This window comes from Carassius carassius, chromosome 32, assembly GCF_963082965.1.
Source record: "Carassius carassius chromosome 32, fCarCar2.1, whole genome shotgun sequence".
NCBI lineage: Eukaryota > Metazoa > Chordata > Actinopteri > Cypriniformes > Cyprinidae > Carassius > Carassius carassius.
In genome coordinates, this window is record NC_081786.1 from 3068183 (window position 1) to 3092010 (window position 23828).

Here is a 23828-nt window from a genome sequence, read left to right on the forward strand (position 1 = left end):
TGCCGGGTTGACTGAGTTCATTTTTTCTTTTTCTTTTTTCGTTTTGTGTAAGTATAATTATGCTTGTATGTCTACTCTGTGTTACTCAAAACTGGTGCAAACTATAGATCATTATGATTTTTGGAAAATAATTTAGTTAATATATTAGTGTTACTATCTGAAAATGGTTTATTCAGTTTTGTGTATATTCATGTAAGTATAATTATGCCCTTTATAGCTTATACTTAAAACGGTTGAAAGTCAAAGATTAATATTAATTCAGGCATACAATTTAGTGAATGAAATCTTTTTATTTTTGAAAATTGTTTATTATATTTGACATATATTAATGTAATTATATTTATGCTTATGTATATCCAATAGTCAGAACTTGTAAAAGTCGTAGATGAATATGAATTTTGGCATGAAATAGGTGAATGAGTAATTTGTTTTTCTTAAATGGTTTATTCAGTTTTATGTAGATTAATGTATGTATATTTATGCTTGTATGTCGATATATAGCCTACTTGGTATTACTCTTAATTATTGACAGTCATGAATATTAATTCTGTTTGTCCACCAAGCTTTGTTTTATATTTTACTATCTGTACTATATTCATTTCAGTTAGACATGCAACAAAAATTGCAGATGTTGCCAATAAGCATCCATTAGTTTGTATTTTGCTATCATGTCCTGATAAAACCTACTTTTTAATGACTTGTTTTTTGGCTTCTTTTCTCTCCTGTTCCCATTCTTCATCAGTATCGTCTAAGGGCAGCCCATTTATCTTTGCCATTTGCCTGTAGTTTCTGCTCTCAATCTCTGCCCTGAAAGTAGAAAACACCGTTATTGAACATTTTGGATCACACTGCCACTTCTTTGACTAAACAGCCTTAATCAGTAAGAACTGATTATTTCACAAACGTGATTCAGAAAACAGAACAACAGATTCAGCTTACTTTTTAAGAAAATGAACACAATCTTCCTGTCCATAGATTTCAGCAATCCTGACAGGTTTATCGCCGGAGGAATCCTCTTTGTCTACAGGTGCATGTAGAGAATGAAGGAGTCGAAGTACTGCTAGTTTTCCGGACTCTGCTGCAAAATGTGCGGGTGTCCATCCATTATCCGTCCTCAAACAAGCCCTGGCTCCATTTTCAATTAATATCCGAACCATCTCTGTTTGGCCTTAAACGAGATCAGGGGTTAAATGGCATTAGCATCACACAAGAATCCCAGGCGGAAAAAAAGTGAACTTCCATAATGTACTTAAAGTGCTCTATTTTTGTACTTAATATAATAAAAGTTCAGTTTTAGTTTTTCTAACATCTAAGTGAAATGTGCTATTTTGAGACACGGTGTTGTTTTTAAAATGTATTTACCACGTGTAGTACACTTGAACTCACTAGTGTTTGAGAGATTGGTTCAAGTGTACTTTAATACAGAGATAGTATGTTAAAAGCCCATTTTAGTTCAAATACACGGTCTCTCCAACATTTTAGAACACTTAGATGATAGAAGTACTAAAAAATAACTTTTAGTATATGAAGTACAAAAATAGTGTGTGGAAATAGAGCACGTTAAGTTGCTTATTGAAGTGCACTTTTTCCACCTTGGAAGACAAATGTCCAGGTCACATTTTTAACATCAAGCTACATGAATATGTCATTTGTGACAGATTATTAAGCTATAATAATGATCTTTTTTATATATACATTTTGAATAAAACAGCACTTTTTGGTCCAGAAAGTAGGCTTTAACCTGCCTTTGGATGCTGCCCAATGCAACGGGGTCTTCTTGTTCCAGTCTAAGTCTCTCTGATTAGGGTCACACGATTTTTTTTCCACAATTTCTTCCACTAGATCATAATCTCCAGAAGCTGCTGCCTGATGCAACTCTGTCATCTTTTTTTAATCAGTAACATTAGAACTGAAACCCTTCGGTTTGTTGCTTTTCTCGCTTGACTTGTTACCACAGCAACTCGACAGAAACAAAAAATAAATAAACATCTAAATATTTTTTTTTTCTTTTAAACAAATATTCACAATATATATTTTCAATTTAATGTCTATTTTAAGTTCGTGCTACACTACTGTACAGAATAACTATCGCCGCTTATAGACAGTGTTGTCACGTGACAAGAGTTACTTTTCTCAGCGTGGTTCATCATGGACCAATCACTTGTGACAATTAAGGAATTTTTAAGATGGAGATTGTTTGGACGGATTTACATTAGCATGTCAGGTACCACTCCGCTGAATTTATATATATATATATATATATATATATATATATATATATATATATATATATGCATTGTAATGTAAAATGTTTTAGTACAGATGAAAAATAAAACAGCCATTAGATTTGAAAAGGTTTTTGTGCCGCTGTGCTCCCCCTTGAGAAAGAACTTTGTACTGCATATTGTACTGTGATACTATAGAAATCCTGAAACACACATATATTCAGGAGATTCGCTTACATAGTTTCCAGTACATTTATTTTCGAGTGTCATGACTGGAGATTGATGTATTCATTGAAACCCAGCAAATCATAGCAGTAGAGAGTGAGAAAATTAGAATAAACACCATGTATTAGGAAAACTTCTCAACTAAATTGTCAAGTACACATATCCAATTTAAATGTAAGAATTTTCCACCTTTAAAATTTTTGAATCAACCACAACAACACAAACCAATTATATGAACAGATTTTATTCCAACAAATTATTCAAACACCTCCAAATAAAGAAAAATAACTACACACTATTGCACAATAAGGAGAAACTTCACCACACACTTCAGTGAAGGAAGAGCAGAACTGTGCAATGAAACACTTGTACTTTGATCAATCTCAACAATTCAAACAGTCTGTTTGAAACAAATATGTGTCAGTTTAAATTCATTCTCCCTATGAAAAACTATTTGTACCTTTTCACAATAAATAACATTTAAAATTCTGTTCATTTGAAGATGCACTTAACAGAGTCACAGGAATCTTCAGTGCAAACCTACAAAATAACAATAAAAAATACAGTTACTACTTTAAAAAGATTACTCGTTAAAAACCCACATGCCAAAAAAAAAAAGGCAAATACCATGGATAACATTGGATTTTGTAAACCAGCTACCCAATCTGTATGTCTGCTGGTCATCCTCAGGTTGTCATCTGAAAAATAGATAAGCATTGTGAGCAAAATACGCCTGTAACTAATTATCACCAAATTGATCCCATATGAAGAATAATCAAGTACAGAAACACACACAAACCTTTTTCAGATCCTCCATCTTCTACATCTTTTATATTTTCTTCTGTGTTCAGCAGCATTTGCTCAGCTGATAAAACAGGAACTCCATCATCAGATTCATGACAGACTTCATGCATTTCTAAATCTGAAAGAATTCCTGTAGGATCATCAGTAGTGACATCAGAATTTGTTTCAGCAGCAATCACATCTGCTCCATCAAGCTGATCATCCACCTTCTTTTCAGGTACACCATGCAAGGCACCTTTTACTTCTAATGCTGCAATCTGATTAGCTCCATGTTGTTCTGCACCATGAGATTCAATTGTGTGCATATCCTCTGTAGAAACTGCAAGGCTCACCCTTGGTTTATCCTCTGAAACAAGTTGATCAGATGTTGATATATTTAATTTTTCACAGGATTCAATCACCTCAGAAGAGTTCTGATCATTTTGTGCAGAACCGCTCCAAAATTTTGTCATCAGCTCATTTACAAGATATTGTGAAGACTCAGCATTAACATAATATGGAGGGCTGTTAGGATCAGTTGAAGTGTCAATGCACTGCACAGTCAGTTTCAGAGGTTTATCCACTAAAAGCTCGTAGAAGGTGTCAACAGCTGCACCGTGCCAAGATCCCTTGGAAGGATCAAACCCTTCCAACCTGCACAGAAAAGCTTGAGGTGGACTTTCCAGCAAATCACAAGGCAGTGCCTTAACAGAGTCTTCACTGGTTTCAGACTCGTTTCCGAAGTCAACAAAAAGGACAGATACAGTGTTTGTGCATTTATTAATAACCTGCGCACGATACCACATCTGATCGTCACAGAAAAGAGCCAGGCACGGGCTTCCAGGATCCAAATCATCCAGCTTAATCTGAGGTCTTTCACTCGAGTTTCCATATTCTTGGGCAACAAGGGTGATTTGGTCAAGTATTTCAGAGTTTGAAAACTGGCACCAGAAGTAATCTGGTCCAACAATACTTGATGCAAAGGCTTCTACTGTCTGCCCCAAAGAGACATCTGGTTTCTTGAAGAGCAGCTGGAATGTTTCCTTCACAGGTTCAGATACTACCGATGATGCATTTAAGTCTAAACTATCCAATTTCTCACTTGAATCAGATGTGATGCCATAGGGAGTCAGTTTAACTTCCCAAGTGATGCCATCTTCTTTGATAAACTTGCAAGACAGCGTGTTCTCACCAGGTTCACCAAATAATTTTTTGAAGAGAAATATCTGCTCTGTCATTCCCTTCTGTGCCTTGAATCGATCATCTAGACTGCAGCTGCAATGAATGCTGAACCTCGGGTAAGACAGTAGTTGCTCATCAAGTCGGCGAATTTGAAGGAGAGAAACAGTCGCCTCATTTCCAAAATCTATGAACTCTACCTGGATCGTGCCATTTTCAGTCATGTCCTTTATGACAGCACGGTACCAGGAATCATCTTCAGGAAACATGGCCTTCACCAAACTTCCTTGTTGAACACTGGTTGCATGAATTTCATTCTTCTCTGACGGCTGATGGGAATTCAGTAGCTCGGTGAGGGTGAATAATGTATTCTCATCTTCTACCAGTTGAACAAAAAAACTTGTCAGGCTGTTGATGTGCGAAACATAAACTTCAGACACCTTGCCTGGTTCTACCATACATAGAGGAAGATCTACAGCTTGAGGTAAACACTGCAGTGATACTTCAGGAACCATCATATTTCCAACTACTGTGGTCAATGTTGGGCATGTAATGCTTTGCTCTTGGGTCTCGGCTGCAAATAATTTGTTTGGTGAAATTTGAGGGACAAAGCTATGAAGTTCAGGGTTTACATCATTTGATGCACCACCATTTAACTTTCCAGAGTTGAGAACGTTATCTTTTTGAACAGTTTCAGAGCTTGTTACACCAAAACTTTCCTTCCCTGCAGTGGGTTTCGTTTTAGCATCCATTGTCACTTCACAACAAACTTGAGATTTGGGATCACACCAGTAATCTTTCATAAGATCATTAACACTTAGCCCATTACATTCAACAAGTACACTATACTGAGGACAGTCTGGAAGGTCAGAGGACATTACTTTATTCTGAATAGTCAGTTTTAAAGGATCATCCACCAGAAGCTCAAAGAATTTGTCAGTTGCAGCATCACTCCAAGTTACATCTACGGACCCCAAAGCTTCTAACTGACAAAGAAATGCTTGTGGGGGGATTTCCAAAAGCTTGGTGGGAAGGGATTTAACCAGGTTTAGGTCAATTTCAGACTCATTGCCATAATCTATAAAAAGAACAGAGACCGTTTTAGAATGTGTATTGATAACCTGTGCACGGTACCACAGCTGGTCAGAAAAGAGTGCCAGGCATGGTCCCTGACATAACTGATCTGGCTGAGTGCGCTTTGCTTGACTAGAGTTTCCCATTTCTTGTGCAAGCAGGGAGATTTTGTCAAGATCCTCTGAGTTTTTGAACTGGCACCAGAAATAATTTGGTCCAACTATAGATGAAGCATATGCGTCCACAATTTGTCCTTGAGTAACAGCTGGTTCCTTGAATGCTAACAGCTGGGTTTCTCCATTGTAGTGCATTTGGGATTTGGTTTGAGCACCTGGTTTGAGAGTAGCATTTAACAAAGGCCCTTCCTCGAGATCTAAACTGACAATCCAAGCAGATACGTCCCCTCGGATGAACTTGCATCGAATTTTCTTCTCACCACTTTCACCTGCTGCTTTTTTGAAAGTCATTATCTCTTCCTGAGTCCAATCTCTTTTTCCCCTTCTACCATCTTCAAGTGTGCACTGAATACTGAACCTGGGGGTGCTGAGGAACTGCTTGCCCAGTTGCCTAATTTTAAGGGGCAAGAGTATTGCCTCATTGCCAAAGTCAATAAACTGCACATGAACCAAGCCACTTTTCTTGTTCTGAACAACAGCACGATACCAGGCCTCATCAGCAGGGTATTCAGCTACCACCAGGTCACCTGATCGCAACAGGTCTAGTTCAACTTGTGCATCACTTAAAGGAGCAGAATTAAGTGCGTCAAGAAGGGAAAATATTTCATCTTCATCACTTGTCAATTGTACAAAGAAACTTGATGGACTATTACAATGTGAAACATAGATGTCTGAAACATATCCTGCATTCAACATTTTCGAGGGAAGATCACTGAGCTTTGGATAATGACATGACACTTGCTGCTGTAAAACATTAGGCCTAGCTGTACTGTGTCCAGTCGTGTGACTAGTAACAGCCTGGAATTTTTGGTCCAGTGTGCCTTGAACAGCTGGTTTTGGGACTTTCTTAGAGGTCTTCTCATGTGCTTGTGATGTAGTGTTGAAATTGCGTCTCACAGCACTAGACTCCATGCCTTCTGAAGACTTGTTGAAATGATGAGCCTTTTCCATTCCTCTGCTGATGTTAGACCCATTTCTTTTAGACTTTTGGTTCCACTGCTCTTTAATTTTTGAGTTGAGGTTTGTTTTCTCATCATACATCTCCACTGATAATTTGCCTGAAGAATTATGTTTCACAATCACAGTGAACATGCGGTCTGTAGTGTTGTTTTTAAACCACTCATTAAGCTCACACTGGTCAGGTAATGTTACATTGAAAAGTTCAAACTGAACAGCCTGAATGGGAATGGATGCAATTGCACTAGCTTTTGGAGCAAGTGGCAAAATTTCAGATTTCTCCAAAACCACCAGGTCACCATAGTCTACGAATTGGACGAGTATTTTTGGATGTGTCGATTCAATTCGTCCTCTGTGCCAAAGCCCATCAGCGTATTTAGCAAGACACATCATCTTAGGGTAAACTGAAAACTTTTCTTGTGGTGGCTTGCAGCAGAGTTGTTGGATATCTTTGGTAATTTTCCTAACTGTATCAGTATTTTCAGCAAAATGGCCATAGAACTGGTTTACACTTTGGACACAGGTTATTTGAACCTGCTCATTTGCACCCACTATAGTTTTGGGTGGTGAAACAACATATGATTCGTTCTGAAAAGGTGGAGCTGCAGCACCATTTGATGAACGACGTCCCTCTGCCGGCTGTAGGTTTTTTCCCATTTTGGAAGGTCTGGCTACATTGCCATCTTCAAGAGAATCAGAGCACTTGGCTAAAGCGGTTGAATTAAGAGAACATACAGGCTCATTTCTCTCATACATATATTTGTGTGCCACTTTGTTTAGAGTCTCGAGAGTTTGGTCATCACAAATCCTCTCAGTTACTGACAAACACTGCTCTCTTTGGCCAAAAGTGTCATTCACATTCCCATTGTCATTTCCATAAAGCGTTATATAATAGACACCCTCGTTCACACTGTGATGCTCAAATTTCCCAACAAGGATTTGATCCAACACAACAGACTTCAGATAATCTATCTGTTCGGTCCTCCATCCAATGCCTTTGTCAATGACACCATGTAGAGAGCATGCATAGGTGACAACTGGCAATTTGAAGAACCTTGGAGATAAAGGTCTGATATTGCAAAGTTTAACAAAATCTCCAATTCCATAATCCACATGAAAGACCTTAACAACATCGGAGACAGTGCTCTGCTGAAGTACAGATCGATACCACTTGCCATCACTGCCTTTGGTTGCACATGGAGACCCATCATACAGCAGCATTGGCATCTGAGCAGAGAAGGAATGTGCATAGTATTCATGGAGCTGATCGTTTAATTTATTTAGCTCTAATGAAAAGACACGCAATTTGCAATAGATTTTCAATGGATGAATAACTTGTGTCACAGTTACGATCTCAATTGTTCCAGGCAACAACTCAGGATACAAGTATTGATGCAACTTTTCAGGGTCACTGGCATGCTCTTGCTGACCATTTGTAGCATCAAGGTCAGTCTGTATGAAAGGGTTTCTTCTTGGAAAATGCAGTGAATGGATTACAAGGCTTCTGAAGTCTTCATTAGGCGTCTTTCTAGCAAATCCAAGTTCATACATTTGTTTGGATATGCTTGGAATGTCAAGAATGATGATTCTGGAAGGCATTAACACATCGTGAACACACCCAGAGATATCTTTCCCACACAAAGATCTGATGAACTTTGAAGCAGCCACAGACCATGCACTTTCAAGACACAAGGGCGATACATTGGCCAGTATGCAAAGTTCTACTTTGGGAGGTGGACTGCAAAGGTTGCTTGGACATTTTGTCAAAACTTCACTTGAGGCCCAAAGCAATTTACCATCGTCAATTAGGAACAACTTGTATTCATGTTCAGACTTTGAAAGTATCCTTGCTCTGTGCCAAGTTCTGTCTTCATACACTAAGCAAACTTCTCCAGGTTTGCCTTCAAAAGTATGCTGGCGCTTCCTAGGGACTTCAATGTCTTTTTTAAGTTGTTGATATGCTTCCCTGGTCTCTTGCCCATTATTTAAACTCCCTCCAAATTGTACCAAGACAGTTTGTTGGTTTAAATTGACTCTTGTGATCTGAACAGTCATACTGGATCCAATTTTTGGCAAACTGGGAATTGAACACATCTTGGTTGAGAATCTGACCTCTCAAAAATGTTAAAGAGCAGAATTATAAGGAGAATCTAGACAGAGAGAGAAAAGAGACAATAATAACAATTGAACAGTAATTTACTCATCCTGTTACTTTTTTAAAAATGAAAAAATCTTCACTTGGGCTTCTTTCCAACATTAGATAAAGCCGTATTTTGTGTATTTTACTAAAAAATAAGACAAAAATAATAATTGAAGGTTATGTAAACAAATAAATACTCATTCAGTGAAGACAGTGATGTTTAACAGAAACTATTCAGGAAGAGCCTTTATGCAAACATTAAATACTGGCAAGGATATAGGCTTACAGTAAACTATAATTTATTTGTCTATCAAACCCGTTGGACAGTACACGTACACTAACTTTTAAAGCACATGGCAAGACACATTAGCTTTGTTTGGACTTTGTACACAGACTCAACTAGTCAAACTGATATTTGTTGTCGCTTTATTTCCTTATAGCATTTAATCAATTTATGTCATCTGTCAGTACACACATGGTCACTAGATGAAAGTCAATAAAACCAAAATGATGTCAGGGCAGGCAGATCTTAACTTCCATATTGTGACATGCATTTTAGTGTAACATTATTTCAAAAGAAAAACAGAAACAAAACATTGGACGAGGACTTAATGAAACATGCATGGATGAATTGTTAATCAGATCTAAAGCATGCATTTAAAAATATATGATGACTTCAACTGTCATTATGTGAAAAAGAGAAAGACATTGATATTTTGTTCAATAAAAAAATAACGGCATGGGCTTGGACATGAGGTTAAGTACAGTAAATTAGAATTGTTTTATTAACAAATGAGTCCTTAAAGGCACTCATTACATTAAATTATTCATTTTAAAGTCAATTAAAGATAGAAATAAACACAGCCCAAAGCACCAAATGTTTATTAACCTGTTGACAAGTGCAGATGAAAATAAATAAAATTGCGTTATTAAGCAGTGGAACAGAAATCTAACGTTAGCTTAGATTGACAAACCAAATAGGAAAAAAAAGTAATCAAAAACTAAGCGAGAAGTCAAAGTACAATCTATAGGCTACAATAAAGGGAAGCCACACATCTGTACCTGCCATCGAGAAGAAGAAAAAAACAGACAAAGAAGCTAGAAATTAAATTTACTAATTTAGCTACAGCCCTTGTCCAGAGCTAGAGATGTGTGGCTTATTCAACGGCTCATGAACCAAGCCCTTAGCGTTTGAACCCAAAATCCGTTTAAACTAGTGGATTCGTCCTCCAGCTCTAAACAAACGATAAATTCGTCAACGAAAACTTACCAACGTGAACTTCTCCCCATCATATACACAAATGATTTTACATGACTAATGTTACAGCGCTTATAAAGTTAACTAAACACAAACGCACTTCAAAAAAACTCAAACGGATGTTTAAACGATTCAATCTGGTCTACGTCAGTTAAGAGCGCGGTCACGTGAGGAACGCACGATTTCAATCATTTAAACGTACTTTTACAAAAAGTTACATTAGCCACAACTTTCATGGACAGTTTAAAATAAATAAATAATTATAATGACTTAACTAATGTGTGTAGGAAATTCACTAGTGAAATTTACTTGTGAGTATAACTTTCCATGTGTTGTCTTTTAAACAGTACGTTTAAATAGGCATGATCATGTTAAAAAAAAAGTGGTTTACAATTAATTAATTAAAATAAGCCAATACAAAGTTTTTTTTAATTAATTTTTTTACATTTTGAATTTAATTTTTTTTTTTTTTTTACAAAAAGTTACATTAGCCACAACTTTCATGGAAAGTTTAAAATAAATAAATAATTATAATGACTTAACTAATGTGTGTAGGAAATTCACTTGTGACTGTAAAGAACTAAAAATGAGTTTGAAAAAAAAAGATTAATTTGGTAATTTGCGATCAGAATATTCTACAAAGGACGTTCATAGACACTATGCATCATAAATAAGCACTGCTCTGAAGTTTTACAGTCATAGCAGGAGGGTGGAGTTTGTTGAAGTTGTGCGCCATCAGTCAACCAGGAAGTCCTCAAGAAGACGCATTCACTTTCCAGACGCAGAGGAATATGTAAGCACAATCATATATACATGATTAATGTAATACAACTTACTTTTATTACTCTCGGTACACCTGTTCATCTATGTCAGCAGAGTGCTGTCATGTTTGCATGTTCGCGATAGTATCTGTAGTATTATTCCTCTCTGCGATGCAGCATCTGTGCTTAATAATGCATCTCAGTGACGGCTTCTGGCATCAAATGCGAACTTTCTTGCTTGAAATATCATGTTTCATAAAACTCTGAATAAGTGAAACAGATAAACTGTTTGACAGCACGTTAGAAACGCTTCAAGTTGCATACGGGTGTTTCTGTGCTCCTTTCTTCTAGGCTGGGCATCTTTCAGTTATGAGTAAGAGGAAGTCTTGTGCCCACAGTGTTGTAAAACCTTCTAAGACTCCTAGGACAGATGGCAAAACACATGTTCTGGATGATGAGGAGGATGAAGTTCAGCAAGATCAGTCACTCTCTGCTTCGGTCAGTTTAGTGATTTCATGAATGCATAACATAACATCACTAAATGTTGTAGAGTCAGTTCTGGTTCAGATAACATCTTGTGCTGTTCCAGAGTGTGGGAGACATCGGCGTGATAGAAAGTATCACTTTGAGGAACTTTATGAGCCACCATTTGCTCGGACCTTTCGAATTTGGACCAAACGTAAACTTCATTGTTGGGAACAATGGAAGTAAGTTTTTTTATTATTATTATAATTCTTTTTAATTGGATTGAATTAATAAAACATTCATGATTTAAACTACCAGTCAAACACAATTTTGGAACTCTTGAAAGCATTTAAAAATCATTTGTGCCTACATATGAGATGTTTAATTAAAAAAATGGTCTTGGGATCAAATTAAAAAAATGACCTACAATTTGACAAAAATCAACACTATAAAAAAACACTGAAGATTCATCTGAAAATAGGAAACCTCTATGCTAGCTTGTCCTATACTAAAATATAATTCACATCTGTTTTTATTGTGTTATACATCAATTATCGTGTTAGGGGGCACAAAATGTAAAAAATTTTGTCACGACTACTTGTAGCAACTATATGTACACTGAGATGGAATTAACTACATGTGTAAATAGTATTTAACACTATAGTTTAAATAGGCTAGTATTTATTTCTATATGTTCTTTATTTTTAATATAGCTTTTTCTTTAAAAAAAATGATAAAATGAGTTTTTCACACTGCTTTTCAGTCTAGTTATTCAGATGCTAGATAAACTAGACAAAGAAAGAGTGCATTTTCCTCGCATGATTCATAAGATGACCCCGTAAAGTTGAACTCCCACCTTTCTCAATTTATTTAATTTCTCATGTATTTATATTTTAGTGTTTGACAAGTTACAGTAAAAGTTAGGGTTTTTTTGGTCATGCAAATTGCATGGAAAAAATGAGGGTCAGATTGTGAATTTATACAGCCATTCCTGTTCACAAAATTTAATGCATAAATAAATAGTTTAACCAGTAGTTCAAGCAGTTTGAAAATTGAGTGTACGTCAAATTGACCCCAACACAAAAATGGCTGTTGTTTGGCTGGATACTGATGGAAAAGTAAACAGAACACTATCGCAAAATAATTACAGCAAATAATGGGTCAATGTGTCCAAAAGTCTGACTGCTAGTGTATAAATAAATGTTTCTCAACATTTTTGACTTCAAGAGCCCTTCTATCTAAGCTGATTTACACCTCGGGTACTCCAGTTTAATAAAAATAAAACTATTCATTAAATAAACAATAAATACGATGTCAGTTTAATGGTGCACTTCTTTATTTTGTAGCATTGTAATTTAGATTATGGTAATATAACTAAATTCAAATCGCTGTAAGATGATTTTTAGTACTAGTTGAGAACTACAGGTATGAAAACATGGAAGTATTAACAACGTGGGTCATTACTCTTTTCTCAATGTACTGTATGCATTTTTTTTATGCTAATCTAAGCTGGGAAAAGTGCTATTCTCACAGCTCTTATAGTGGGTCTTGGTGGAAAAGCAACTATAACCAACAGAGGAACATCTCTGAAGGGCTTTGTGAAATATAAAGAGAGGTTCGTATATTTTAGAATGCACTAGTATCTCTTCATAAGATAATTTCTTTTTCATAAGATCCTTTTGTTTACAGTTTTGCAGACATTAAAGTGAAATTAAAAAACAGAGGGAACGACTCCTATAAAGGTGACATTTATGGAGACAGCATCTGCATTGAGCATCGGATCACAAGTGACGGTTGCAGGACTTGTAAAATCAAGAATAAAACTGGTAATATCAAGACTTACTCTCAGGTCTCAGATAATTTCAGAAATAGGACTTCCTCGTATATATTTAGACTCTCTATTTCTAGGTCATGTCGTTTCCACAAAGAAGGAAGAGTTAACTGCTATACTGGACCATTTCGGCATCCAGGTACTATTGGTGAAAAACTAAGTAAAGATATAAGCTCTTATGACTTGCATGCTTTTAAGTGCAATCTTTTAGTTATTGAGAAGTAATTATTTTATCTAGTTGTTTTAGTATTCATGTTGTATAAAGTAAACCAAAACATATAATCGATTTATTTCTGTTTCTGGATTAATGTCATATTACAGGTTGACAATCCCGTTTCAGTACTCAATCAAGAAATGAGCAAACAATTCCTGCATTCAAAAAGTGAAGCAGACAAGTACAAGGTGATTTATTTTTCTTATATGTGACACAAAAGCAGTCTAAAGTGGCTGGAGTATATTTATAGCAATAGCCAAAAATACATTGTATGGGTCAAAATTACTGATTTTTCTTTTATGCCAAAAATCATTAGGATATTAAGTAAAGATCATGTTCCTTGAAGATATTTTTTAAATTTCTTACTGTAAACATAAATTTTTTGATTAGTAAAATGCATTGCTAAGAACTTAATTGGGACGACTTTAAAGGCGATTTTCTCAGTATTTAGATTATTGTGCACCCTTAGATTTCAGATTTCGGCCAAATATTATCCTATCCTAATCATACATCAATCGAAAGCTTATTTATTAAGATGATGTATAAATCTCAGTCCTGGATAACACGCATGTCATCAATAACTGAAGCAGTGTTGTATGGCTTTGAACTGTTTTCACACTTTTTTTCATGAAGTTTTTCATGAAAGCAACTCTTCTGGAGCAAATGAAGAGAGACTACATTCACATCAAGCAGACTAAAGCCTTGACTCGCGAACAGGTGGAAAGACAAGAGGAGGTGATTTGTGAATTCATATTCAAGCATCTTTATTAGTGTTTCTCATACTTAACCACCCATAATGCCTGTTTTACACAGGCACTCAACACTAACATCACACATCTTTATACTTTTAGTGTCTTAGAGATCTCAGGCAGTTGTTTTTGCAAAAGAAAGAAAGATATGAATGCTTGTCATCGCTTGACAATATGAGACAGACTCTAGAGGACCTGAAAAAGAAGATGGCATGGTGTCTGGTACGTGATTTAGTGCTTCATGCAGACGTGTGAAAAGTCGCTTGCGTTAGAGAGTCTTTGTTCAGCAGTGTGTCTGTTTGTTTTAGGTGAGAGAGAAGGAGAGGCTTGTTGAACAAATGATGGAACAAATTGAAAAAGAAGAGTCTGATCATAAACATGAAGAAAAGCTGCAGCTCTGTCAGGTCTGTGTGATCAGCATGTTTTTATTATGGTACATTAAAACTTTTTGTTGGGGTTGAAAGATGTGTCTAATGCTCAGCAAAGCTGCATTTATTTGATCAAAAATTTAAGTTACTTGAACTATTTTCTCATTTAATTATTTTTTTTATTTAAATATATTCCTGTGATGTGCAGCTGAATTTTCAGCATCATTACTCCTGTTTTCAGTCTCACATGATCCTTCAGAAATAATTTTAATATGCTTACATGGACAAGCAGACATCTTTCAAAAACAATATAAATCATAATTATTATATGTTTTTGAGCGGCAGTGTAAAGTTTTTAACAGAACGACACGACTGATAGTGTCATATATGGTTTTTAGTAGCAGTTAAACATCATTAGGTGAAGTGTGTATCGTCCAGATGTAACATTAGTCGATCTGACTTAAAAAATTATTTGCTTTTAAGAACAAAGTTAACGCTGCTGAAAAGAGATTGCAGGACATTCGGAAGAAGGTTTTCATGCTTAAACAAGAACAGGAGCATTTGGCCGAGGAGAGCTGTAAGATGAAGGAAGAGATTAAAGTCAAAACGAAAGCACAGAAAAATCAGGAGGTGAGATTTCTTTGTTTGCTCTTTCTGTTAGTTACTGTTACTGAGTTTTTGCTCCTGCTCACAAATGTACTTTAATATCTTGAGCTATGTAATTTTAAATGAAAACATGAATATCTCTTCAGTTCAGCTCTTTACACGTGAGCAACATTCGCTTGTTTGCAGCATTATATTATTATTAAAGGAATGTCACCCAAAATTTTGAATTTTGAAGAGCGTTTGTGCTTCTCTTCCCCAAGCAGTTGAAGGCATTAAGTGACCAGAGGTTATCATGCACGAGGACAAAAAATCTGCATAAAACAGGATGATTCAACTTTTCCGGAACTGATAAAGTAAATAATGACAGAAGACTTAAAATATAACTTACACATTTTGTGCAGATTGTTTGTCAGCTCCAGTCATTTGCTATGATTGAATGGAAAAGAGAAGTGTGAACCATCTCATTTTGGGTTGCATGGAAGAAAGAAAATCATATGGGTTTTAGAAAGACCTGATGGAGAGTAAATGATTGCATGGTTTTAATTTCTAAGTGAGCTACTGCTTTAAGTTAGCTAATTTTATAAAGAGGGTTGATTTCTAAAGAGTTTGTTTAGATTTTTAAAGTGCCAGTTTTTCAGGTGGTTTACTTCCGCGCTGAGAATAAGTTGAAAAACTTAGAAAAGGAGCAATGCCTTCTTCAGGAGCGATTTCAGAAAATAAGTCCTGGGTGAGTCCTTTTATTGAGGGAACACCTCTAATTTTAGGCTGTTTATGTTAATAAGTTGTTTAACATCATGCTGTGTGTTTGACTTGGTTGAAAACGTGATTTTAGCAGTGGCAGAAGAAGCCATGAGTCTGAGCAAGCACAGCATCAAGAAAAAATATCTGCCTTCACAAAGCAGCTGGAAAAGCTTGAGAAAGAGTCCAGCGCTCTGAATCAAGAGATCAAGGACAAACAACAAGCTCTGCTTAAAGGAAGAGAGGAATATGATAAACTGAGGTAAAGTCTGGCAACTTTATTTCTTATGGCAGGGACACAAGGTGTATGCAAACATGCTTTGCCATAAACACGATGGCTTTAATGTCATGTGGCACGGCTTTGACTTGAAATTTAGCTAAAATAAAATAAAAAATAGTACTGTCCAATGATTATTCGCTTCCAAAATAAAAGTTTTTGTTTACATAATATATTTATGTGTACTGTGTTTATTATTATGTTTATATAAATACACACACACACAGTATATATTTTGAAAATATTTACATGTGTATGCTTCTATATATATAATATATAAACATAACATATTTTTCTTAAATATAAACATGCATGTGTTTGTATTATGTATTAAGAAATAGTGTTATGTATTTAAAAGCGTTTATTTTGGATGCGATTAATCGTGATTAATTGATTGACAGCACTAATTTTTTGACACAAGTTTTCCTTTTTCTGTAAAGAATATTTAGCATTTTGAAAACTGTTGCAAAACCAGTTGTTAATGATGAGAGTAAAATGTAATAACTTTAAATATAGACCCATCTGTACATAATCTTGCTTTCGATACATTACAGTTTAAGAGTTTTTATAATTTTTTTTAGCATGGAGGAAAAGGGCATCCAGGTCTCTCTGGAGTCCAGACTGAAGAGAAAGAAGCAGCTAATGGCCAGCAGATCCAACAGACTGAGACGCTTCGGCGATCACATGCCAGAATTGTTGGAGACCATCAACAAAGCCTTCTCTCAGGGCCGATTCATCAAGAAACCTGTGGGACCTATAGGTGAGAGGCCTTCCGTATCTTCAGATTATTCACACCGTCTTTCAAAGAATTACTCCTAATCTTGTTTTCAATCATCACCAGGTGCATGCATCAGCCTAAAGGATCCCAGTTTAGCCGTGGCTGTGGAGAGTTGCTTACGAGGTTTAATTAAAAGCTTTTGCTGTGATAATTACAGGGACGAAAAAGTCCTGCAAGGACTGATGTCCTCATACTTCCCCAGAGGCGGCAGGCCTCAGATAATCGTGTGTCCATTCACGGACAGAGTTTATAACCTGCAAGGCCGGTAAGAAATGTCCAGAAATGGATCCAGAGGTCTTATAAGGGTACAGTAAACATGATGTTTCTATGTGTTCTTGTCAGTGGAGTCCAGCATCCTGAGTTTCCATCTGTGCTGGACTGCCTCAATATCGAGAACCCTGTGATAACAAACTGTCTGATTGACATGAGGGGCATTGAGAGCATTCTGATTATCAAAGTAAGTTGTAAGTAATAGTAATAAGTAAAAGCATTTATAATAATGTGTAACACAGGGTGCAAACGTCTAAATAAAAGACCTTGTTTGCATTCAGCTGATTAAGAATTGAGTAAATCTATCTGTTTTTCACTACAGTTTAAATGTTCGAAAGTTTGGGATTTTTAAGGCCAGATTTACTACACAGGGCAAATTGAAAAAGTGAAAAAGAACAGCGTTTGTTTAAAATAGAAATCTTTTGTAACCAACAACACTACAGTTAAAAAAGTGGGGTCCATACATTTTTATTAAACGTATTTATTATTATAATTTTATTAAATGAATTAATTATTTTATTCTGCATTGATATGTTCAATAAAATAAAAAGTGATCGTAAAGACTTATACTCTTAACTCTTTATTCGTTAAAGAGTTCTGAAAAAAGTATCACAGGCTAAAAAAAAAAAAAAGAATGGCACAGCCTTTTCCAATATGAATAATAAATCAGCATATGAGAATGATTTCTGAAGGATCATGTGAAGCTGAAGACTGTAGTAATGATGCTGAAAATTCACAGGAATAGGTTATAGTTTATGTTAAAGTATATATAAAAAGATGAAATGCAGTCTATGTATTTAATTTTTAGATATTATTTCAATATTTAAAATGTTTATTGTTTTTGTTTTTAAATAGGAGAACTCTCGTGCGAGGAAGGTCATGCAGGGGTCGCGACCCCCAAAGAATTGTCGTGAGGCCTTCACTGCAGATGGTGATCAGGTCTACACCAATCGCTATTACACAGCTGAACATGAAGTACTGGCCCAGTATCTTGGTGGAGACCCAGAGGCAGAAATACGGCAAGTGTCTCTGTTTGTACCTGGAGCAAGTTAAAGCTGGCACAGTGATGATAATTCATGCAAACCCTTGTGGAGCCCAGTTCTTTAAGGCATGATCCGAGGCAATTATACCTGAATGTATGTGTTTATCTCTACTGATTTCCAGTCTAGTGGACTCAGAGCTGGAGAACAATCGGGCTCAGCTTTCACGGTTCCAGCTTCACTTGGGCTCTGTGAAGAAAGACATTCAGTTCATGGAGGAGAAGCTGCGGAGTGTCATCATGGCCTGCAAAAAGAATCAGGTATTGAACTCCACAGGCTACACCATCATATAGTCTAGATTCATGTCCAAACATATCTGAATACAGTAGTTGATGCTGGCTTAAATTGTTTTTTTTAGGATAGTATAAACAATGTTAAAGCTTCCATAACCGAACTTAAGAACATTGAAGAGGCGCAGGCTGAAGACATCAGCTCCCTGGTGACTTCTCCATCAATTTTACCAGGCAAACGTTGATGTTTATTGTTTTTTGACATGGAATAATAGCGAATGTCAAATGTACAGGAAGAAGAAGCACAAGAAAATGAACAGAAGATGGAATCGGAGAGGAGAAATGTGAAAGAGGCCCAGGATGAGTTAAAGAAACATGAGATGGCACTTATGAATATTAATCAGAAATATAATGATGTGAAAACTAAAGTGGAGCAGCTCTCAGATGAGACGGAACAACTGAAGGTGAGAGACAGCGCTGGACGATCAGTACGCTCAGCTCAGATTAAATATTTTACATTTGAGATTTAAAAATGCACATTTTTTGGTTTCTTAAAAAAAACTGTCAGCGGTATCAACTACTACAGGATTCCCACAAATTCATGGAAAACCTGGACATTTTAGAATTGTCATTTTATGCTATATATACAGTATATACCAGTCAAAAGTTTTTAAACATTAAGATTTTTAATGGGTTTTTAGAGAATTCTCTTTTGCTCACCAAGCCTGCATTTATTTGATCCCAAATACTGTACAGCAAAAACAGTAATATTGTTAAATATGTTTTATTATTTATAATAACTGCTTTATATTTTAATATATTTTAAAATGTGATTTATTCCTGTTGCACAGCTGAATTTTTATCATCATTACTCTAGTCTATCAGTGTCACATGATCCTTCAGAAATTATTCTAACATCCTGATTCGCTGTTCAAGAAACATCTATTATTATTATTAGTAGTAGTAGTAGTAATAATAATAATAATAATATTTAAAACAGTTGAGTACATTTTTTTCCAGGATTCTTTGATGAATAGAAAGATCCAAAGATCAGCATTTATCTAAGATAAAAAGCTTTTATTAAAGTCATACACTATACCATTCAAAAGCTTGGATTTTTTTTTGGAGGGGGGGCTATAGAAATGTATACTTTCATTTATAAATAAAAGTATAATGTATAAGTATATATTTTATAAATAAAAATACAATAAAGTAATAATAAAGACATTTATATTGTAACAAAATATTTCTGTTTCAGAAAAATATTCATCAAAGAAACCTGAAAAAATTATTCTCTGCTGTTTTCAACATGATGACGATAATGAATTCTTTTTTTTTTTTTTTTTTTTTTACCAGCAAAGAATATAAGAATGATTTCTGAAGGATAGTTTGACTGGAGAATTGATGCTAAAATTCAGCTTTGAAATCACGGAAATAACAAATAGAAAACAGTTATTTTAAATAGCAAAAATATTTCAAAATTGTACTGTTTTTGCTGTACTGTGGATCAAATAAATGCAGGCTTGGTGGGCAGAAAAGTCTTCTTTAAGACACATTCAAAACACATACGCATAGTGTTTATTGAAAGATGGATCTGTCTTGAATAGGAGGAGCAAGTTAAGACAGAGGCTGAGTGCAGTAAACTTGATCAAACCTTGAAGATCTTGGAGAAGAAACTTGAGGATCATCAGGCTACTGTTCAGGCCATGAAAGAAGATCTGTCACTCAGAGAGGAAGAAACACAGGCAATCACTCCTTTTCATATCATATAATGTCATATAGAAAACTCTTTATAATAAGAAAATGTGCATATTGTTTTCATCCAAAGAGCATTATGATGAAATCTTCCACTTGCTCATTGTTTGTTGCTTTGTAGGATTGTGAAGCCAAAGCCAGAGCCATCTGTCCTGTGCGACAGCAGGTATATCAGAGTGCCAGAGGCATTGATGCTGAAATCACACGCTTGCGACAAAAGATCAGTACAGAAGAGAGCAGCCACGGAGACAAGGAACAAGTTATCAGGTGTGCACAGCTGTTTTTATTCTACTTCATTTTTAAGAAATAGTTTAGACTTGGCCCAGTTGTTATTATATTTTAAGATGTTATATTTTATTTTAAGAAGGTAGTTTTGACTGTTAGCTTATTTCATGTGATATTTTTTTACTATGTTTTTTATTAATACATTTAATTACTTTTTTTCCGCTCATTTTGACTCAGTTTGGAAGTAGCATGTTAGAGATTTAAAAAGCATATATGTGAAGCCTATATTTAATATAGCTGAAATAAATGACTGAAGAATGTATTTTTTCAGAGAGTACGCAGAGGCTCACAGTAATTACAAAAGCAAGTCCAGCCAGCTGAGGGATCTCAGGAAGTTTATTGATCGTCTGGACCTCATCATGATTGACCGTCAGGACCGATACAAATCAATGCGACGGTAACTTAGTGTAACACTGTTACGTCACAGTTGTGTTTCTATTTAAAAGGTTTCCACTCCTGTTCTTCAAGTTTGAACAGTCTGTTTTAAACCGTGTTTCCAGGTCACTTTCTGTGAGGTGCAAGCTGTACTTCAACAACTTCATGATGCAGCTGAACTGCTGTGGCTCGATGATGTTCGATCACAACAATGAAACTCTGTCCATTTCTGTAAGTTACCTTTGGCAGCAAGTTATATTTTGACTTCGGTTTGCTCAAATGTTCGACACAATCAACTAATGGGATGAAAATATCTCTTGGGTCATATAATATCTTGAAAATGTTTTGATCGAGGCTGCATTTATTTTATCATAAACACAGTTAAAATAATAATATTATGAAATATTATTTCAAATGCTGATTTGCCGCTGAAAAAACATTATTATCAGTTCTGACAACAGTTGTGCTGATTAATATTGTTGTGTAAATTGTGAATATATTTTCAGGATTCTGATGTGTACCTAGCGTTAAGTGAATACACAACATCCTTGGTTCTTTTGTGATGTATGTTGCTTGTTTCGGCTCAGGTGAAACCCCCCGGTCAGGAAAAAAACAAGGTCAATGACATGCGTTCCCTGTCGGGAGGCGAGCGCTCCTTCTCCACCGTCTGCTTCATTCTGGCACTCTGGGAGATTACAGAGTCGCCCTTCCGGTGCCTCGATGAATTTGATGTATTTATGGTGTGTACTCTTGCCTATGTGATTACTTTACTGAAGACATTTGGCATGTCAAACATTAGTATTTTACATATGAAGTATTTTTTTTTTCTTTTTAAGGATATGCACAATCGCAGCATTTCAATGAACATGCTTGTGGAACTTTCAGAACGTCAGCATCAGCGACAGTTCATCTTCATCACCCCTCAGTCCACCAGGTAGAATATACAAGTTATTACACGTTTTATGATAAAACTCACTGAAACCTGTCTAACTGACCCTAGTGGGGGGAAAAACTAAAATGTGTATTTTCATACCCTGCATCTGTGCATTTGTTAAACTATTGTTAAAAGTATTTTTAATGTGAACAACTATTTTTGGACCTAATGCACTTTAATTGTGCAGAAGTAGTGCTGAGGTTCAAATAAAGATACGCTTAAGTATATTTGATTTTGCTAAAGTGGAACTATTGCAAGTAAACTTTAAATCTTGCTTTTAAAGACTGATATTTTACAGAGATCATGTAATCATCAATGGTGATATTAAAACACATTTAGGCAAAAAATTAAGAAATGTGCATTGTGAAAAAAAAAATTTAAATACTACAAAATAAAGTGTACTATGTAATATGTCGATTTGAAGTATACTTAGTTTGAAATAAACGTATTTTAAATTATGGCATAGTTTTTTGTTGTTGTTATTGTTGTCGTTTTTAATTATGGGAAACTCCAAAAGCCAAACAAAAATGATAGTTAACATTTTTTGTAAATGAAAGTCATCGCCATCCACAGTGTTGTTTTCTGACATTTGTATTTAAAAATAATTTTTAAGAAATTAAAATGTGTGAATGATTCCCGTTTTAGGACCATTACTGTGTTTGAATTGTGATAATTAAAGAAAAACGTTTGTTCCTCAAATTTTCATTACTGTAATCTGGACACTTGTGGTAAATTTCCTTCCTTTCTTTTTTTTTAATGCAAATGTGCATAAATTCAGTAAAACAAAAGTTATCATTATGTATACTTATAATTTTGTGCTAAAATATGACCAAACTTGAACGTTTTTTTGTTTTGTGAGATACCAGATGTTACTCAGAGTAACCGCATTCGTTTATGAACCGCTTCTCCTGTCCTCATAATCACATTTATTCAGGAAGGAAATGCAAATGGTTTGTAGACCACACACCCCAAAGCAGCTTTCTTATTGACTCGCTGAACTAGTGCTTCATTTGCAGACATTAGTTGATCAAATGCTAAATTGTAAACCAAGTAAAAGAGAACCCGTTCTTTGAAGTGTTGATCTTTGCCCAGGGCCTTGTTTGTTAAGGTGTTAAGTCAGAGATCCAACACACTGTATCCTCACACAGCACTGAATTATAGAGTTAATGTTTTTGGATATATACACATTGATGTTTCTTTGCATTATCTTTCAGCCATCTTTCTGATAGTCCCCATATAACGATCCACCAGCTTCAGGATCCAGAGAGAGAAGCGGAGGAGGAGTGAGATGTGTGTTAGGTACGGACATTGCCTGGAGAGACTGTACTCAAAGTGTGTAAAGTTTACATCTTTATTATGCATGCATGTGCTTTTATTTATTTTTTTAAAAAGTTTTATGCTTCTAGTTCCTCTGCGAAGGATGTTTTAAAAGCACAAAGTGTGCGCCTTATTTGTGTTATTGTGAAGTCCACGCCATTTCATCAAGTTAATGTGTTCTTTAAAAAAAAATAAAAAGGAGGCTCAAGGAATAATTCACTTGAAAATGAAAATTTGCTGCAAATGTAATAAGGCCATCCAATAATTGGATGAGTTTGTTTCTTCATCGGAACAGATTTGGAGAAATTTTGCATCACATCAGTTGCTCACCAAAGGATCGTCTGCAGTGAATGGGTGCCGTCAGTAATCCACACAACTCTGGTACATCAATTAACGATTGTAAAGTGAGAAGTTGTGTGTTTGTGGGAAACAAGCACATTAAGACATTTTTAACTTCAAACTTTGCTTCAGCTAAAATATGGGGAAGTCGTGGGGAAGTCGTGGCCTAATGGTTAGAGAGTCGGACTCCCAATTGAAAGGTTATGAGTTCGAGTCCCGGGCCGGCAGGAATTGTGGGTGGGGGGAGTGCATGTACAGTTCTCTCTCCACCTTCAATAACATGACTTAGGTGCCCTTGAGCAAGGCATCGAACCCCCAACTGCTCCCCGGGCGCCGCAGCATAAATGGCTGCCCACTGCTCCGGGTGTGTGCTCACAGTGTGTGTGTGTGTGTTCACTGCTCTGTGTGTGTGCACTTTGGATGGGTTAAATGCAGAGCACAAATTCCGAGTATGGGTCACCATACTTGGCTGAATGTCA

At 35.8% G+C, this 23828-nt stretch overlaps 3 protein-coding genes across 5 annotated transcripts; 1 reads left to right on the top strand and 2 right to left on the bottom strand.

Moving 5' to 3' along the window:
- Positions 1-391: 391 nt before the first annotated feature.
- On the bottom strand, positions 392-1945 carry LOC132113153 (ankyrin repeat domain-containing protein 66). Its single transcript, XM_059520972.1, has 3 exons — positions 1746-1945; positions 940-1168; positions 392-807 (listed from the first exon to the last, which is right to left on the bottom strand). Exons 1-3 carry the CDS (start codon positions 1882-1884, stop codon positions 684-686), a joined length of 492 nt encoding a protein of 163 aa, XP_059376955.1. The 5' UTR covers positions 1885-1945; the 3' UTR covers positions 392-683.
- Positions 1946-2678: 733 nt separating this feature from the next.
- On the bottom strand, positions 2679-10165 carry LOC132112407 (tudor domain-containing 6-like). 3 transcript variants are annotated; one of them, XM_059519865.1, is made up of 5 exons: positions 10030-10165; positions 8416-8769; positions 3250-3600; positions 3078-3148; positions 2679-2990 (listed from the first exon to the last, which is right to left on the bottom strand). In XM_059519865.1, exons 2-5 carry the CDS (start codon positions 8711-8713, stop codon positions 2943-2945), a joined length of 768 nt encoding a protein of 255 aa, XP_059375848.1. In that variant the 5' UTR covers positions 8714-8769; positions 10030-10165; the 3' UTR covers positions 2679-2942. The 3 variants fall into 3 exon arrangements, with proteins under 3 accessions (XP_059375848.1, XP_059375847.1, XP_059375849.1); XM_059519864.1 differs by having other exon boundaries at positions 3250-8769; XM_059519866.1 differs by lacking the exon at positions 8416-8769 and having other exon boundaries at positions 10030-10137.
- Positions 9499-23485, top strand: LOC132113357 (structural maintenance of chromosomes protein 6-like). The gene is made up of 27 exons (XM_059521152.1): positions 9499-9525; positions 11130-11276; positions 11368-11485; positions 12753-12858; positions 12933-13069; positions 13152-13213; positions 13396-13476; positions 13922-14023; positions 14140-14259; positions 14346-14441; positions 14889-15035; positions 15650-15738; positions 15844-16011; positions 16608-16786; positions 16868-17069; positions 17147-17261; positions 17930-18093; positions 18239-18374; positions 18473-18553; positions 18638-18808; positions 19952-20089; positions 20221-20366; positions 20656-20781; positions 20885-20990; positions 21347-21499; positions 21596-21693; positions 22908-23485. Exons 1-27 carry the CDS (start codon positions 9499-9501, stop codon positions 22978-22980), a joined length of 3288 nt encoding a protein of 1095 aa, XP_059377135.1. The 3' UTR covers positions 22981-23485.
- The last annotated feature ends 343 nt before the right edge of the window (positions 23486-23828 follow it).